This window comes from Rhinatrema bivittatum, chromosome 6, assembly GCF_901001135.1.
Source record: "Rhinatrema bivittatum chromosome 6, aRhiBiv1.1, whole genome shotgun sequence".
NCBI classification, from domain to species: Eukaryota; Metazoa; Chordata; class Amphibia; order Gymnophiona; family Rhinatrematidae; genus Rhinatrema; species Rhinatrema bivittatum.
The window spans coordinates 84,647,228-84,665,535 of NC_042620.1; the positions used below are offsets into that span (position 1 = coordinate 84,647,228).

Below are 18,308 nucleotides of genomic sequence, written 5' to 3' on the forward strand. Positions count from 1 at the left end.
TTCGTGGGTAGTCAGCCAAAGCAGAGGTCAAATACCAGAAGACAGTCCATGGGTAGTCAGCCAAAGCGGAGGTCAGGTTCCAGGAAGCAGTCAGACGTGGTCAAGTTCAGGCAGAAGTGGGTTCCAGGCAGCGTGCAGACGTGGTCGGTAATCAGGCAGAGGTCGGTTCCAGGCAGTGAGTAGACGTGGTCGTAGAAACATGCAGAAGGTCAGAGGCAGGTAGCGATCAACATAGTCAAGAACAGGCCGAGGTCAGTACCGAGAAGACAGTCCGTGAGGTACTATCTGGGGAGACGAGGAGACAGAAGGACGCTGGAACAGGAGGACGCTGGAACAGAAGGATGCTGGAACAGGACTGGAACAAGGCTAGAATGAAACTGGAACACAGACTGGAAACGCAGAGGCAAACTAGAAATCACGATGTGATCGGCCCGATTGCCAAGGCAAGGAAGTGATGGCAGGAACTTCCTTTTATGCTGAGACTAATCAGGGCATGCTGCGGAGCTGGGATCCACCCCTGGCCCTTTAAGTAGCTGGGCGATCCTCGCACCTAGGGTCAGGACCAATGCCATGGAGGATGCCAAGCCCCGCCGTGAGGCCTGGATGGAAGAGGAAGGCCCGGCGACTGCCTCCGTTGGACACTGAGGCCTGGCTGGATTCGCTGCCGCTGCTGGGGAGACCAATCCTGGACCCGTGGAGGTCTTAGAGAGGTGAGCAGGCCTGGGCGTGGGCCAAGCGCGGACTGGACACGCAACATAGCATGCGTTGATTTTTTTTTTTTTTTTTAATACTGCACATCAGATACCAGATCTGGCCAGAACAGTTTATAATAAAAACACAATAAAATACAATAAATGTAAACAAAATAAGAACATGATAAAAATACACAATGCCTAAAATCCCTAAAATAAGTACTGGTATTACAATCTATATAATCAAGCTAAGTGCATTAATTTTTTCTGTTTATATATACCGGCTTCATGCAGCTGCTTTTTTGAGGGTGTGTCAGGCATTGGAGAGAGAGGAGAGGAGGTGAGTTGTTGGATAGTGGTTGGAGTAGGACTTTAGCTAGTGATTTCTGAGTGAAGTGTCTTGTGTTCTGTTGTCATCTGTTTCCCTTTACCTTGGTCTTTTCTCTTTGTTTGAGAGTAAGCTTTTGTTTGTTTGTTCAGTTTGTCTGTCTGTGTTGAGGAGTGGGGAAGAGTGATAGTGTTGGTGAGGAGGACTGGAGGAGTTATGAGGTGTGGTGGTGTGAAGGCATGAGAAGAAGTGTTGGTTGTGTGGAGGTGGAGTAGCGGTAATGGTTTGGTGGTGGTGTGGAGGAGTGAGGAGGAGTGGTGGTGATGTTTAGGAGTAAGAAGATCTGGAGAGGATGGAACATAAGAAGCATTGGGAGAGAGGTGAGGAGAGGAAGGAGGAGAGGAAGGAGGAGAAGAGAAGGGAGGATGTTGGCAGGAGTGGTAGGCATAGGGACAGGGGTAGGGACAGGGACAGGAATAGAGATAGACAGGAGGGAAAGATAGAAGGAGGTGGGAGGGGGAAGGAAATAGGCAGGCAAATATGGTGGGAGTAGAATGGCAGGGTAGGGATAGACAGAGAGGTAGAGGGGAGGAGAGTTAGGAGGTCAGGTGCAAGGGGAGGAGGAAGGGAGGAGAGCGGAGAGTGAGAATGAGGAACATGCCACCTCTCCGGAAGCGGAAATGGCACCCTTTTCATCAGGCAGTCAGGCAGAGGGTGTGGTCATATTCGGGTGTTAAACTTCACTGTCGAGGACAACAACATGGTCATCGTAGGGGTCCTTGAGAACTATGCCATGCTCTTCTTTAACCATGTGGCCAAGATATCAAGGGCAGCCAAGGGCCAGCTCTGGTGCACTGCCACCTAGGCCATATCCAGGTGCACCGGTACCAGGACATCAAAGCCCAACTGAAGAACAAGGTGGCGAGCTGCAATAAATATCTGCAGCAGACTGGAGGAGTAGCTCTTTGCCCTAAGCCATGACACCAATGAAGGAACGCCTCATCGAAGGGCTGGGTCCGATCTCTTCGAGTGGATGGATGAGCGGCTGGACAGCACATGAGCTAGATCTAATAAGTTTGCCTCACCTCTAAATGTCAAGGCTACTACAGATGTCCACATATTTTGGCATAAGCTGCTCATATTGATTGATGGAAAGTGTGCATCTTATGCCAAATAGTACATGTGTACTTCTTAGCATTAGTATTTATGTCTTTGTTTTCACAGCTCTCACCTTGGAATCCACTGGTCCCTGCTGTCAAGCCCCAGGGACCAGCAGGGTAGGCCCAGGGACCAGCAGTGCAGCCCCATTTTTACATACAACCTTACAATTGGATGCAGTGAGGAAGAGGAGGAGCAGCAGCAGTCTGAAGAACCACAACTGCAGATGCTGGCACACCTGGGCTCGGCAAGCCCTCTGAATGTAAGCCTCAACATATCAGGCTTACATTTAGAAATGCCAACCTGCAGTGGAAAGCAGTGGAACTATCACAACCACCCTCTAGCATGCCACGTCACCAGCAGGAGGCAGCAGACACCAAGCAGACGCATTCCACATGCCCAGTCATTCCACATTTGGAGGCCTAAACTGCAGATCCTTCAAAACCCAGCACAGCATCAACACTAACAGAGCCCTCTATGCGTGAGCAGCTGGACCGCCTAGAGGAATGGTATACACCTCCACTACATATGGGCAGAGCTAAAATACTTGAGGAGGGCTGTCAACACTCAGACCCAGGCCATGCGTGATCAGACAGCAGCCCACATCCAAGGCCTAATCTCTGTGGCAACATCCATGACTAGTGTGTTAACACAAATTCTCCAAAGAATACCCAAGACTCCACTCGTGGCTTCTCCTGCATCCCAGGACTCAATACCACATATCAGTCTGCACCCAGTGAGATGACCCAGGAATAGTCCCTCCAAACACATGTCACCTCCCACTGAAAAGCCACACAGTAAAAAAGGACCATGAGACCGCAGTAGTGGTGCCATATATTCCAGCTTACAAGACTTGTGGAAACAAGCATGGCTGGGCCTCTTTATAGAATTCTTGGGCCAGCTAGATGGAAGAAGACTGCTGGGTGTACAGAGTTCCTGTGCCGCTAGATGGAAGAAGACTGCTGGGTGCATCCTGACTACAGATATCCTGTGCTGGCTAGATGGAAAAAGACTGCTGGGTACATCCTGACTACAGCTTTCCTGTGCTGGCTAGATGGAAGAAGACTGCTGGGCACATCCTGACTACAGAGTTCCTGCTGGTTTGCTAATGGGGATGGTCTACTCTCTGCTTGTGTTGGCCCGCCACTTACTTATAATGCCCTCCTCTATACTCTACCTATGCTGAAGCCTCCTTGATGTGGTCTCCAGTCACAGTCCTGCTGCTGTCTCTTCTCATCATGTCTCATCTTCTGCTCCTGCTATTGGTGTCACACTTCATCTCATTGTGCTGCTGCCTGCATGCTGGTGTCTCAGTTCATCTCATTTCATCATGCTGCTGCCTCTATGCTGGTGTCTCATCTCATTGTTCTGCTACCTCCATGCTGGTATATGATCTCCTCTTATCTCATCATGCTACTGCCTCCATGTTGCTGTGTCATCTCCTAGATCTTGGCCTCTGTGGTCCAGGTTCTGCTGCCTTCTTGTTGAGTTCTGCTGCCTTGGCCTTAGGCTGTCTCTTTGAGTGCACTCTTTCAATATGAACTGTCTGGACCTTCTTTGAACTCTGCTGCCTTGGCCCTTAGGCTGTCCTGTTTGAATGCACTCTTTCAACATGGACTGTCTGGGCCTTTTATTGCCATTACATATTTGTGCTGCTATCAGCTCTAACATTAAGGCTGTAATGTAGCTATTGGGTTGCCATTTCCACTTTCTATGTTCTTTGCTGTAATCACGATTGTGCTAAAGGATAAGATGTTTACCATTTGTAACAATGAATGTACAGGTCTACACTCAGTATGCTGATAATTTCAGTTAGAATGTCATGACCTATATGATATCTTCTCCTTGCAGAATGTGATTACCAAAGTCATTGATGTGCTTTGAATCTGTTGACGACATTTGTTAGGTAATAAAATGGTCACAGATTTTGAAAAAGTACTTTCTGGTTGTGTTGTGTCTGTCGGTGCCCGACGCCCTCTCTCCACCCTCCTTACCTCTCTGGCGCCTCCCTCTCCGTCCGCGGGAAGACTGGCTGCCGTGGCGTTCTCCTGCCACTTGTCCTCGGGTGTTCCCAGACCGGCTTGACGCTGCAACCGCCATGTTCCTGGAGGCCTAGGGGTGCACGTGCGGCGCGGCCCCGATTGCAGTACCGGCATTGGCGCGAACCTCGGGGGCATCCCCCGAAGATGACGTCATCTGTGACGGATATTTAAGGTCTTGGAATTTGCTAACACATCGAGTTAGCAAGGGTTTTGCTACCTAAGCTACTCTGCCTCCTCTGACTTACCAGAGGTACCCGCCCCTCGGAGGCCTCGCTCTCTCCTTGTTTATTTTCAGGTGACAGTCTAGAACCGGTACTCGCTCCTCGAGGGCCCTGATCCCAGATTTGCTTCGTATACTCCTCTACCTGGAAGTCTTCACTACCAACTATATCAACTACATCAGTGAGTTACCATCATTCTCTCTGAGCTGTCCTTGGAACCAGGTACTCGCTCCTCGAGGGCCTATACTATCCAGCTCCTGGGCTTCAATGGGACATTGTGTGAATGTTACCATCTGCATACCCTGCCTACTCACTATATCTCAGTCTCTCTTCAGCTCAGCTCCAGGGATCGCTGTTCCAGTATCTGAGGGACTACAGCCCTGCCAGGCTTACCAGCTCACTACCACCATCTCTGGTGGTTCAGTATACTGTCTAATAAAAGAACTAGTGTGTGTTTGTCTCCTAACTCTGAGCCTGACCGGTGGTCCCTCTCGGGATCATCCCCCAGGGGCGTGGTCATCTGCCACTGGTCCAAGGATCCATCCCCAACTCTCATATATAACTACAGATCCCGAACAGATTGCTAACTACTATCTGATTGCTCCTCCTATCAGACATCAGATCTATAACAGAATAACAGATTGCTAACTCCAGCAACTCAGTTCTGAACAGGTTGTATCTTTTCATTATGTGGTTTTTATCTTAAGGGTTCACTAGGTAAAAGGTTTGTATCTCACATGACCTTACATACTAGAGTGCCATTGGCCATTCTAACTAGGCATATTTCTTGCATGCAAGACCATATGGCCTAGCCCATGCAACTGAAAGCTCATTTTGTGCTTCCAATGAAGACATCAAGAGCTAAACTGGAAACTTCTTACTGTGGAGCTTCACAAGTAGCTCATGTTGCCTTCTCCAGGGAGCATGCCCTTAACAAACTAGATAGCTAGTTTTTACCTCCATATTCTGTCCAGTAGAATAGATGTTGAAATGCTTGGCTAGAGGTGATGTAGCAATGTCTTTATGCTGTTAATGTCCAATAGGTTATATAGATTTACTAATGTCATAGTGTAGCTGTAACAAACCATTGGCTTGTTCCATTGTGAAGATATCTCACCTCTGACTAAACAATTGTCCTTCTTTCTGGGTTGCACACTGAATGCTGTCCTCACATAAGTTTTTAGTTGGGAGCTGACTTGCAAAGTACAGAAAGCACTAGTCTTATTAATCTCTAGGGAGCAGAAGTGTGCAGCTGCAGGTGCCAAGCCTAGAGAGTACATAGTCTACATGTATCTCTTGTGTGGTATTAGGTGAAGTGTCACTAAGCACCCCATAAGGATGACTTAAGCCCCCTTAATTGTGTCCTCACTCCACTTAAAAGGCAGTCTACAGAAAGCTTTTTAGGTGAGACACTTTAGCAAAAATGTCATCTACTTGTAGGCTGCTGGAACCCCCATGTTAACCGCTGTCTGAAAACTAAGGAAGCGTCAGGAAGGTGTGCAATCTCAAGATTGTCCACTGGCCAGTAGCACATAGTGATGAAGCCTGCTGTTTGCTTGGGATCAGGCTGCCTCTAATAGCCTGGCTCCCACCCCTGCACTGCCCAGGGTTTCAGATCTATAGATGTGAATCGGAACCAGAATCGGTTCGGATTTCAGTTCCGATTCACATCTCTATAGATGTGAATCGGAACCAGAATCGGTTCGGATTTCAGTTCCGATTCACATCTCTATAGATGTGAATCGGAACCAGAATCGGTTCGGATTTCAGTTCCGATTCACATCTCTATACCTCTTTACTAAGGATGATCTCTGTGTTAGAGAGAGAGGGCACCTGGTGAGAGGTGGAGGGGTAAGATGGATTAGGACATAGAAGCCTCATGATCGTGTTAACAGAGGTAGGGGTGTAAAAACATAGAGGACCCTTGAATTTGGTGCTGGAAGGGGGGTGGAAGCTCTAGATACATACATGTCCCTTGATTTTTGTGTCAGTGAGATATAGTCAGCTTTTAGGGGATCAGGGGGCATGAAATCCCCTCTGCTAACCAACCTTTTTACTGTGGGCTGGTTAGCATGATGGGATATGAGATGCTGTTTGCGTTAGTATGCATTCTAATTTTACGCACTTGCTATAGCAGGCATGCAAAAAATAATGCTGAAATAATTGTTCATTAAGAACCATTTTAGCATGCACACTAAAACTTTTTTTTGCGTAAGGTTTAGTGCACAGGTCCCATAATATCTTATCATATTTAATAAGTTGTGGCAAGAGGTACTTATCTTGTGATATACAGAAGATGTGACAATATTTACCATTTGCTTAATGTAAAAGAGTATAAGGACACAAAATATATATAAAATTCCAGTCTCCAAATATATCCGTTGTACACATGTTTCAAAGGAAAAGCAGCTACAGATACAGTATACAAAAGCATTGAAAGATGCCATTGCATAAAACTAATCACAGAGGGTTTTATTCACTCTAATTCATTTTGACTTGAAGAAAGAAAATAAAGTCACAACCTGTAATAGTAAAACTGTTAAAGAGCAGGTTTTTAGGAGATATTCAACATAAAAAAAAAACCCCGAAAATATTCATCATCGCCTTAGAAAAAAAAAAATATTCAGAGTGCACAGGAAGAGGATCTATGCTTGGTGCTCAATTAACAGCCTCTGTTCTGCCTGTGGGCACTGTAATATCAGTAGCAGTTAAAATAGGAACATTGTTATGCCTTCTGATTATGGCCCAGACCTCCAAGCATAAAATAGGATAAAAGCGCTTTCCTAATCAACCTGCTGTAGATACAGATGTACTAACCCACTGGGATTACCTGTGGGTTGTCAGCGATTTCCCACCAAAGTTTGCTATGGATGCAAATCAGTTTCTTAGCAAATTTTCATGAGAAACTTAGATATGGGACCCAGCAGAAAATTAGCCTGCAAAGACATCTTCACGTCCTGTTTTTTGCTGAATTCTAAATTAATGAGCTGCTCTGCAAGATATTGCATTACAGCAGCTCATTAATTTAGTGTATGAGTAAAATTCTGTGTGCAGCAAACCGTATGAAATTTTACTATATGCCAAGGGCAAAATGGGTCTTCATGCAAAAAAAAAATGTACAAACCTCCGAAATGGCAGTGTTTGTCTTAAGTTTTGAGGCATGTTTATGTGTTGTATCGTGCAAAGCCCTATTTGCAAAAAATGTGCAAACTAATACATCTGCCTTCTAGACGCTGATGTACTGACCTGTGATATTTCTTGCTGATTATCAGCAATTTCACGCACAATTTTTCTATGGATGCCGATGAGCTCCATAGAAAAATTGTTTGCAATATCTTTCTATCAGTTCTGGCAGAAAAATGACAGCTACATCGCATTTTTTTTTTTATCAGTTCTGGCAGAAAAATGACAGCTACATCGCATTTTTTATTTTTGTGAAAATCCGCATGCGAAGATGGTTTTGTGTGCTGATTTTCACACAATGAAAAAATGAGTCGCTGTGTATACTTATGCATCACAACAGCTCATTAATTTTGATTTTAATTAAGCTGGCATTCATAGTGGGGTATTTGTGAAAGTTCTCTACTGCACATGGAAAATGTGTGCAAATTGGGGCAGATTTTAAAACCTACATGTGCGGCCTACATTTGTGCACGCTAGGTAGCGCGCACAAATGTAAGCCCGATTTTATAACATGCGCGCGCAGCTGTGCGCATGTTATAAAATCAGGGGTCGGCATGCGCAAGGGGGTGCACACTAGTGCAACTTGCGCGCACTAAGCCCTCGGGGAGACCAGCTGGCTTTTCCCGTTCCCCCCACACCTTCCCCTCCCTTCCCCTACCTGTCCTGCCCCCAGCCCTAAAGAAACCCCCCCGTACCTTGTTGTAGAAGTTACGCCTGCCCGAGGCAGGAGTAACTTGCGCGCGCCGGCCAACTGCCAGCGTGTGATCTCCCGGCCCAGCGGCCCTGCAGAAGCCTCTGGACCCGCCCCCAGACCACCCTGCCCCACCCCGCCCATTTTTTCAAGCCTCAGGACTTACACACGTCCCTGGGCTTTACACAAGCTGCTGGGCCTTTTGAAATAGGCCCGCACGCGTAGCCCCCCTATGCGCGTAAATCTTTCAAAATCTGCCCCACTTTGCATAAGACGGCTTTGCTAACTAAAAAGTGCAAAAATCATGGAATTATGGCCTTTCTATGCATTTTTCTTTCCACACAAAACCCTGATTTCAGATGTTTCTGCATTTTCTTAGTATGGGAGACATAATAATAATAATAATACAGAACTAGAGTCAGCAGCACAGAGTGGCTTGGTATTGGCTAGATGTTAACATTATATATTTGTGCTTTTTCCTTTTCTATTACATTTAAAGCAGCAGTACCAGCTAAAATATCACACTTCCTGTTCCTTGGCTCTCCTGTTTTTCTGTTTTGGCTGAATTTTTTGGTTTTCTTTCCTTTTGTACCAAAATATTTTAGCTCTTACATTCTTTCACTTTGCTGGAATAAAAGGTATGCACATTTTAATTATACTACCCTCTTTTTTAAATATCTTCTGTCCTGAGTCCACTCTTTAGCAGCCTGGCTATGTGTATGTTTTGCCAATATCTGGATGATACCTACAGGCATCTTGGTATGGATCAGCCCCAACAACATTCCAGTTTACTTACATTCAGAGATGTTGGATTCGCTAAGCAAGAGGAGTTTTCAGAATCTTCATACACTGATATCTCTTTGAGAATTATTTAACAACCCTGAAAATGTTCATGGGGAGGGGGGGGGGTTGTTCCTTAAGGTATTTGCTTGATTGCCATCTTTAATACTGTAACAACGCCATATTACTTGATGGTCAGGGGACTGAGGAGTAATTGTCTTTGCTGATGATGCAAGGGTGGGGAAAGGGCTTGGGGGGAGGTATTTTTGTTTTATATGGAGGGTTATGCTGTTGATTATTTTGTGATGTCTGTTTTTGTATTTGTGTGGTGCATGTTTGATTATTGTACATTTTAAATTGTTAACTGCTGGGGATTGGCTGAGATTAGGAAGTTAATAATAATATTAATAATAATAATAATAATAAGATGAAGAATAGTAATGATAGGCAGTAATTCGGGAAGCATACTTTTACACTAAACAATACGCTTCCAGCGTTATTACCTATGTAATGCTGGAAGTAATACTTAGGTAATAGACTAAGTTACCCTGGAAGTGGCCAGGATCGCTGACAACAACAATCCTGGCACACAGAAGAGGGGGGCCTCTTTTGGAGGCAACGAGTGGGTGGGAAGGTATCAGTCAGGAGTGGGAAAGGGGAGATGACTGTGGGGGGAGGTAGAGGAGGTCAATTTAAAGTTTTTTTCAGCAAGGATAGAGGGGGAGGCCTGGGCTGGTAGCCATTGTACGAAAGTTTAATAGTTTCCAAGTTTTAAAGTGTTTTGCAACTTGAGACAGCAAAGGAGAGAAGGGGGTAGATACATGTGGTGTGGGGTGGGCATTGGTCGAGAGGCCTGTAACTTTTATTTTTTTTTTTTAATGCACTAGTTATGCGGATATCTCTGAAAATATCCGGGTAAGTAGCAAGCTATCCGGTCACATGATGCCAGATAACTTTAGGCCTGTTCTGAAGTAGGCCTAAAGTTATCTGGTTAACCTAGTCAGATATATCCAATGTTCGGCTAGGTTAGCCGGATAACTCAACCCCTCCCTGGAACGCCCCTGAAACGCCCCTTTTTTTATCTGGCTAAATTCCAGCCGGGTAACCTGCACAAAAAATGTATGTAAAATCAACAGAAACTTTGCACCCGTGGCAAGATTCAAAGAGAAAGCATGTGTGTACTCTCTCCCTTTGAAATTTGGTGCAAAGTCTATGAGGTAACTAGTTACCCGGCTAAAAATTAGCCGGATAAGGGCTAAATATAGCCAGGCAAGCCATTTGGATGGATAACTATTACGTATCCATCTAAATGGCTTTTGAATATGGACCTCATGGTTTATACACCAGATCCATTTCATTTTCTTTTTCTCTTTGTAGCTACATGTCTGTGGACAATTATCAAAGAGGCATTTTTTCTTGGCCAATGAACTTTGGATGGAAGCCAATTCCTCTAGACATCATTAAGAAAAATAAAATAAAGGAATCGGATCCAATAAGGTAAGATAACAATAATGAAAGATCTAAATCTTAGAATATCATTGATCATGGCCACCCAAAAAAAAAAAAAAGACCAATTTTTAGTGAAAAAATAAAAGTGATTAGAACTCTTCCTCGCTGAGGCTTGCCTTTGTCAGCTGAGCAGTATTGAAAGTTACACATCCAATAATTTAAAAGCAAAATTCCCATTAATGGTGTCAGTAGAGTACCTTCTATAACATCCTTAAGAAAAAGTGAATCCATCACATTCCATTAATTCTTTCTCATCTTTTTGCTCAACCTCTCCCTGTTCTTTGAATACTACAGTATATTTAAAACAAGCAATGACAATACTGAAGTAGAGACTTTGAAAACAATAAAATACAAATAAGCTATACGGGACAACTTCCAGAATTAGTCTAAATTGAGCAGACTTTTGACCTGGGGTCTTGTGCAATGCATTTCAGGTTCAATTCCGCAAAATGAAAGGTGTTCAAAAAATTCTATACTGGAATAAATGTCTACAGGACCATTCCAAATAAGCCCTGAAAAGAATAGCAAAGTATGAGAAAACAATGCCATGGGCAAAATAAATAAAAATATATTGCCATTTTTGTGGCTCTGAAATTTTGCAAAGTTGAGGCCTGTATTACATTTAGTTAGTCCCATGTATGACTTGCAACAGTTGCACTGTCAAAGTATGTTGTAGGGTAATTTTCTAAAGGATTTGGGGCAGATTTAATAGCCTTCCAGGTGTAAATCTAGGAGGATTTATGCGCATAGGGGGGTTATGCACACCGGGCCTATATTCAAAACGCCTGGCGGCGCGCATAAAGCCCCAGGACATATGTAAGTCCCGGGGCTTGAAAGAATGGGCGGTCTGGGGTGGGGCTGGGTGGGGGCATGGCCTGAGGCCTCTGCAAGGCTGCTGGGCCGGGGGATGGCGCGCCAGCAGCTGGCAGGCGTAACTTCCACAACAAAGGTACGGGGAGGGGGGTTCAGGCTGGAAGGCGGGACAGGTAGGGGAAGGGAGGGGAAGGTGGGGGGGGGGAACGGGGAAAGCCAGCTGGTAACCCCGCGCGCAAGGTGCACTAGTGTGCACCCCCTTGCACGCGCCAACCCCTGATTTTATAACATTCGCACAGCTGCGCGCGCATGTTATAAAAACGGGCGTACATTTGTGTGCCCCGGGTTGCACGTACAAACGTACGCCGCACGCGTACATTTTTAAATCTGCCCCTTTATGTGCATGCATCTCAGTTCATACAGATAAATCACCTTCCGAAAATAAACTGAGGAAATGTATGCACATTTCCGTGCACTTTTCCCCATACTCACAGTCCGCATTCTAAGGGGTGGAGTTAGGGCAGGGAAACCATTGACGTGCATGCTGTCAGTATTCAAAAGCATGCAATGAAATGTCCATGGGAGCACACGTGTACCAGTACAAGCTGGGAATCTTCGAAGTGGCGTATGCGCATGGGTTCGCTATGAAAATTCTGGCTAAAACCTGCATGTACTTTGTAGCCCCAGACATTGCCCTCCTTATGACTGATATACATTCTGAATATCAATGTGTCTCAATATCTAAACATTGAAAGTAGATTTCAATTATTCCTTTCCTTCCTAGGTGCCCAGTAATGGCAGGTGGATTGTTCTCCATTGACAGAAAGTATTTTTATGAACTTGGAACATATGATCCTGGACTAGATGTGTGGGGTGGTGAAAATATGGAACTTTCCTTCAAGGTATTCAAGATAATATGCTTGGGAAATCAGTAATCTCTTCAGTAACTCATGGGGAGAACAATAGTCAAAGCCATGTTTTTGCGTAGACACCGATTTATGTGCATACATTTAATTATCTGAAAATTGCCCTCCTTCAATCCAACTAGTAGCACTCACGTTGCTCCACAGTACACATACTTTTACCCAGATGTAGAGGAGGCATTCCTAGTGGTGGGTTTTGGGCAGGATCGGAGAATAACAGTTGTGGATTGTATTGTAAAGTCTGTGTGTGTTATTTTCTGTAGAAAATCTACCTGCACAAAAAATTGATGTAAATCAATGTGAACTTTGTACCTGTGGCAAGATTCAAAGACAAATGCATGTGCGTACTCTCCCTTTGAAACTTGGTGCAAAGTCCATGAGGAGAAAGCACCCGTGGACTTTGACTGGAAGCAGAGAATCTGAAAATTGCCCCTTTAAGTATTTGGTTCAAAATCTAAGTATTTGTAAGTTTGTGTTAAGCTGAGACATAGTGTAATCACACTATAATTTGATCAAGAAGATAGCATATTATGCAAAAATGTCCATCTGTATTTTTATGAAACATAGTGCATTGACTATGCAAGCTCAAATGGTCATATGGTCACATTGGCAATACATTCCCTTTTCTTTTAACTGATTTGACAAATCTCTGTACTCATCTCAGTCTTACCATGAATTAGTGGAGTGCAATTCAAGTCATCAAGCAACCATGTTTGATAGACCTGCATTGTTTAAACTAAACAATGAAGCTTGCAAATGCTATGATCTATCATAGAAGTGCCTCCAATTTGATGAATACTGCAAGCTATTTTTAGGCGGTGTTTTATATGTTTGGTTTTTTTCAATAATGCAGAGTAAAAATTGATATTGTGAGAATCATTTATCCTGAAACTATTATTTCATCATACAATATTCAAATATTTCCATATTATGTATGTCATGCTGCAACTCACAGAATTTAATACAGGATGTAATCCTCTGGTATATAATGACAATAATCTATCATTGATAAATAGCATTCTGTTGAGTTCTTAGACAGTCTTACCCCTAGAGTTAACAAAATGCTATAAATTCAGCAGAAATAGCATTCATGATAAAAAAAAAAATAGGGGGCATAGTTAGGATAATTTACTTACTCCCTCATAGGTAATTTCTGCAAGCTGCGATAAATTTATTGCACCAGCACTAATTTTCGCATCGCATGCTGGTTAATCCACCACAGGCACATTACCAACCAGAAAGGTTTTTATCGCACATGCGAGAGAGAGAGAGAGAGAGAGAGACTCTGTAGAGACCAATATGATCGAGCTAGGCAGAGAGTACATCGTACAGATCAACTCCTCTTTTACCTTTCATTGCTCCAAACGACAGAAAATCTTCAATGATGTCAACTTTGCTGTTTGTACCTCTGACAGCCCCCCCCCCCCAAACCTATCCCAACCCCCAAACCCCACCGAGTTAAAAGTGCCCCCCTCTTACAATGGTATAAATAGTAACGTTACATATGCTATGTATGCATGTAATTTTCCCCAGACTGAGCGGAGGCTCTTCTGCAGTGGGAGGTGGGGAGGGGTTTGTACTTCTGTATATGCAAATTGCGTTTGCATATATTAACAGATACAATTACGCACAGGTAGTTTTGGTGGAATAATTTTCAAAGCAAACTTACACACACAAGTTTGCTTTCAAAATTAGTTTCACATAGGCATGTATTGGATGTAAACTTTATGTTGGCTCATCAATATCGTGCCCAGGTACTAATATGACGTACCTACAAAGTGCTGCATGGCTGTAACGATGTGCTGTGGCTGACTTATGATTCAGTACTAGAAAATGGTAATCTAACCATTTGCTCATTTTCTTGTTTACTCTTGATGAGGTTTGGATGTGCGGTGGAGAAATTGAAATCATTCCATGCTCCAGAGTCGGCCACATTTTCAGAAGTGATAATCCATACAGCTTTCCCAAAGACCGCATACAAACAGTAGAGAGGAACTTGGTCCGTGTTGCTGAGGTCTGGTTGGATGAATATAAAGACATTTTCTATGGTTACGGTACCCACCTCATGACGCGAAATTATGATGTTGGAGATCTAAGTGAACAAAAAAAACTCCGAAAGTCTTTAAATTGTAAAACCTTCAAGTGGTATTTGGAAAATGTTTTCCCAGACCTTCATGCTCCCACAGTTAGAGCTAATGGAGTGGTAAGTTTTGCTTATTTATTTATTTATTTATTTATTTTGTATGTATCTACTTTCAGGAAGAGCTAGATATAGATCTCTCTTTCTTCCTTATTCTTTTTTCTCTAATACTAAGGTACTATGAAAAGAAATAGTCCAACAAAGTTAGCTAATGCATATAGGGGTGAATTTTCACAGGGTTTGACCTGCTAATTTAAAGAGATAGCATGTTAAATCTCTGATATTATACATTTTCTGCTGCCAAGTGACTAAATGTATTCCCTTAAATATACTGGGCTGCTAAATTTAGCCACCGAAACAAAATGGGTGGCTCCAGAGGCATTTCTGGGGCAGGCTTACAGCATAGCCAGCTAGTGCTGAATGGCCAACTAAATCTAGGGACTTTAAACTGCTGTGGCTGAAAAAAATGCTTAAGGTCACCTTCTAAATTTTAGCAATTAATCTTAGGTATCCCTGTACCATTTCAAAATGTACCTCATAGGGCTTAATTCACTAAAGAATAAAATTCCAAATGAGCTGGGAGCAGCTAAGATCACTGGTTAAAACTTAGTTGGCAACCTTAAGCGCCTGTACAGAAACAGTGGTTTGCAAGTGAAAATTCACCTAAATCCAACTTTCCAAAATGTGACTGGCTAGATTTAGGTTGTTTAGATTTAGACCTGCCTTTTTTGTGGCTGGTGTTGGTTGCCTAAACTTAGCTGATTAATGCTGAAAATTGTGAGTTCATCCTAGAAGCAGCTTCACATCATTCCATTTTTTTTAAACAGTTAAATTCAGCCTCCCAGTGAAGTTATGTAGCTAAATTTAACCACTCAGCAGGGTTCATTTCTTAACATCAGAGGTTTAGCTATCTAACAGCTGAAGTTAGCTAGCTAAGCTCTTTGAAAATCCACTGAGTCTTTTCCTATTTGTTTCCATGAGGAAAGAGTGTAATGAACCAGGCCCATACTTAATGTCCTGGGAACGTTAGATTTTAAAAGACAAGTTTTCAGTATTGCTTTGAAAGCTGAATTATGTAAGTCAGTTGAATAAAGGGACATTGTAAATTGTACCACATTGGAGTGAAATTATATGAAAACAAAAGGGAGCACACAGGAAGATTGCATCAAGCCCTGGAAGGGTCATATCATAAAATGTCTATGATTTTTTTTTCATTCATTTATTATTATTGTGATTATTATTATTACATTACATTATGATTCTAGGAGCATGCTGCAGCAGCTTAATATGTGCAGATTACTTCTGATTTGGAACCAGGGAGTTCAGAGATTAATAAAGCTTTCTGAAACAGTTTCCATACAGCCTATATACATCAGTAAAATTTACACCAGCCTCAAATGCTGTAATTCTAAGCTAGCACCACTAGAGGGTATCAGAAATCAAATTTTACTAGTTAAAATATCACAGGTAAAAATGGATAATCCATAGCAATTTGGATTTAAAAAGTTTTGTATTTAATTACTTGTCTTTGAAAATCTGAGCTCAAGGTGAGTTACAAATCATATACAGTAAATACAAAGGATCCTTCCCCAGAAAGTTTACGATCAAAGAGCCAGATTTTCAAAAGCATTTGCATGCTTAAAACTGGGTTTTTCATACGTAAAGGCACTTTACCCGAGTAAGTGAAATTTGCTATAATATATACCATTGAATTCTAATAAGTCTTACCCGCATTAAGTTGTGCCTAACGTGGGTAAATGGCTTTTGAAAATTGCTATGGTAGTATATTACATGTATACAAGTAACTCCTTTGAAAATTTACCTGTAACTCATAACCTGTAACTCATAAAAATATACATATTTGCATGTAAGTAGCCTGAGTTGGCATTATTGATATTTTATAAAAGTCATAAGTATGCGTATATTTTACATTTCTCATGCACATAATCGCTCATAAAAAAAGGAGCGGTCTGGGGCATTCCAGGGTGGAGGCAACACATGTGTAAGTTATTTTAAAAAACACGCGCAAACATTTTGCAACTTAACTCTTGTAATTTTACACCTGCTAATTATCTTGAGTAATCAATATCAGACTTTTTTATTGTGTAATATTCTCTAGCTGGGAGATCAGGGTGAACTGAACTGGGGGGAGCTCAGACTGAAGAATCAGATGGGTCTCGATGAACTGGTGGAGTAATTGGTAAACTGATTAATTTCAATTATATGCGCATGTTTTAAAATATGTTGGCTTACATGCGTAAATGGAGGTCTTACACGAGTAAGTCCTGCTTTATTTTTGCACGTAAAATATTTGTGTGTATATTTTTAAAATAGGTGGGAAAAGTACACACATTCAATGCATTGAAATGCTCGCTTTCAGTGCTTCGCATGCGTTCACATGTAAGCATACACATGCACATATGTTCCAGGATAAAGATATGAGTATTTTATATTACGTGCATATATGATACGCACAGGTTATAAAATACTATTATAGATTTACGTACGGCTGTATATGTGCATATATGCCGCCATGTGTAGTTGCTTGAAAGTTATCCCCTTAGTCCATATTTGAGGCAGTGGTGAGTGAAATGGTTTGCCTAAAGTCACAAGGAGTGTCGGTGGGATCTAAATCCTGGCTTTCCTTACGTCTCTAGTTCTGACAGCAAGATTATAAATGGGGGAATTTTCAAAATAATGCAGTTACTTGCAAAGTCTGTGTACTTTAACCCATGGACTTTGCACTGGTTCTCAAAGGAAAAGCCTGCTTGTGGATCAAGGGAAAAGTACCTACAGAGATCTGCACTTGCTTTTTCTGTTGATACGTTTCCTCTTCCAAACAACATGCTGCCTATTGAAGCATTCACCGCCTTAACCCAGCCAGCTTGAAAATGCTTTTTGAATATTGCCCTCATAATCTATATAGCAGATCTAGGTTACATGGAGGTTTTCAAATTCCATGCTTCCTTTGTTACATGCTTTCATAGTTTTTCTTCTCGTCTCATGATTATCCCTGGGACATCTGGATTTTTTGTTTTTTTTAGTTCCTCTGAAAGCCTTGCTAGAAGCAAATGCTGAGATCATTTATAAACTGACCAGCAGAGGGCAGTATAAAACAATACATGACCTCTGGAAAGTTATCATGTTCCAAAACTGCAGTCAGATGCATGCACTATAATTAGGAACCTTCGTTTTCAGTTTTTATTTTATTTTTCCTGGGAATTTCAGTGGAAAAATCACTTCACTGATTTTTCTCCTGTCTGTTATAACAAAGTCATTTTTCCACTGATTTTTTTTTCATTACAACATTGAAATTTCCAGGAAAAAATGAAATAAAAACTGAAAATGAAGGTCCCTAATTATTAGGGATGTGCAGAAGGAAAACATTAGTTTCGATTCAGTTTTTGTTTCACCGGGACCCAAACTTGTTGCATTAGTTTCATAGGGGGAAAAACCAATTCGTTGATTAGTTTTATTCGTTTTCCATTTTCCCATTAAAGTCAAAGGGGGAAGTATTTGCAGCCTATTTTTGGCTGCAGAATTGGGGTTTTCTTATCAATTCAGATGAAACTTCTGGGGAGCAATCATCCGAACGAGAAAAGAGCTCCAAGGTACTTAGACTGTGGCAAAGTGGCACCAAAGTGTAATGAATAGCCTAAGGCACTATAAAGGGGTAAAGGGGTACCAGGAGTGGCAAGAGTGCTTTAACAGAGGTGCAAAGCAGCAGTGAGAGTATCAAAACACACCACAGCTTCAAAAGAGAGCACTGATAACAGATGCATGAACCCTCGAAGGCAGCACAACAGGCAAAGTGGCAAGACAAGTGGA

At 42.4% G+C, this 18,308-nt stretch overlaps 1 protein-coding gene across 1 annotated transcript in view; it reads left to right on the top strand.

The window, feature by feature from the left end:
* GALNT5 (polypeptide N-acetylgalactosaminyltransferase 5) overlaps positions 1–18,308 on the top strand; it is a 115,556-nt gene that overhangs the window by 78,678 nt on the left and 18,570 nt on the right. Inside the window, exons 5-7 of the mRNA XM_029605523.1 lie at positions 10,473–10,592; positions 12,202–12,319; positions 14,220–14,543. Coding sequence (XP_029461383.1) covers positions 10,473–10,592; positions 12,202–12,319; positions 14,220–14,543 — 562 coding nt within the window. The remainder of the gene's footprint in view (positions 1–10,472; positions 10,593–12,201; positions 12,320–14,219; positions 14,544–18,308) is intronic.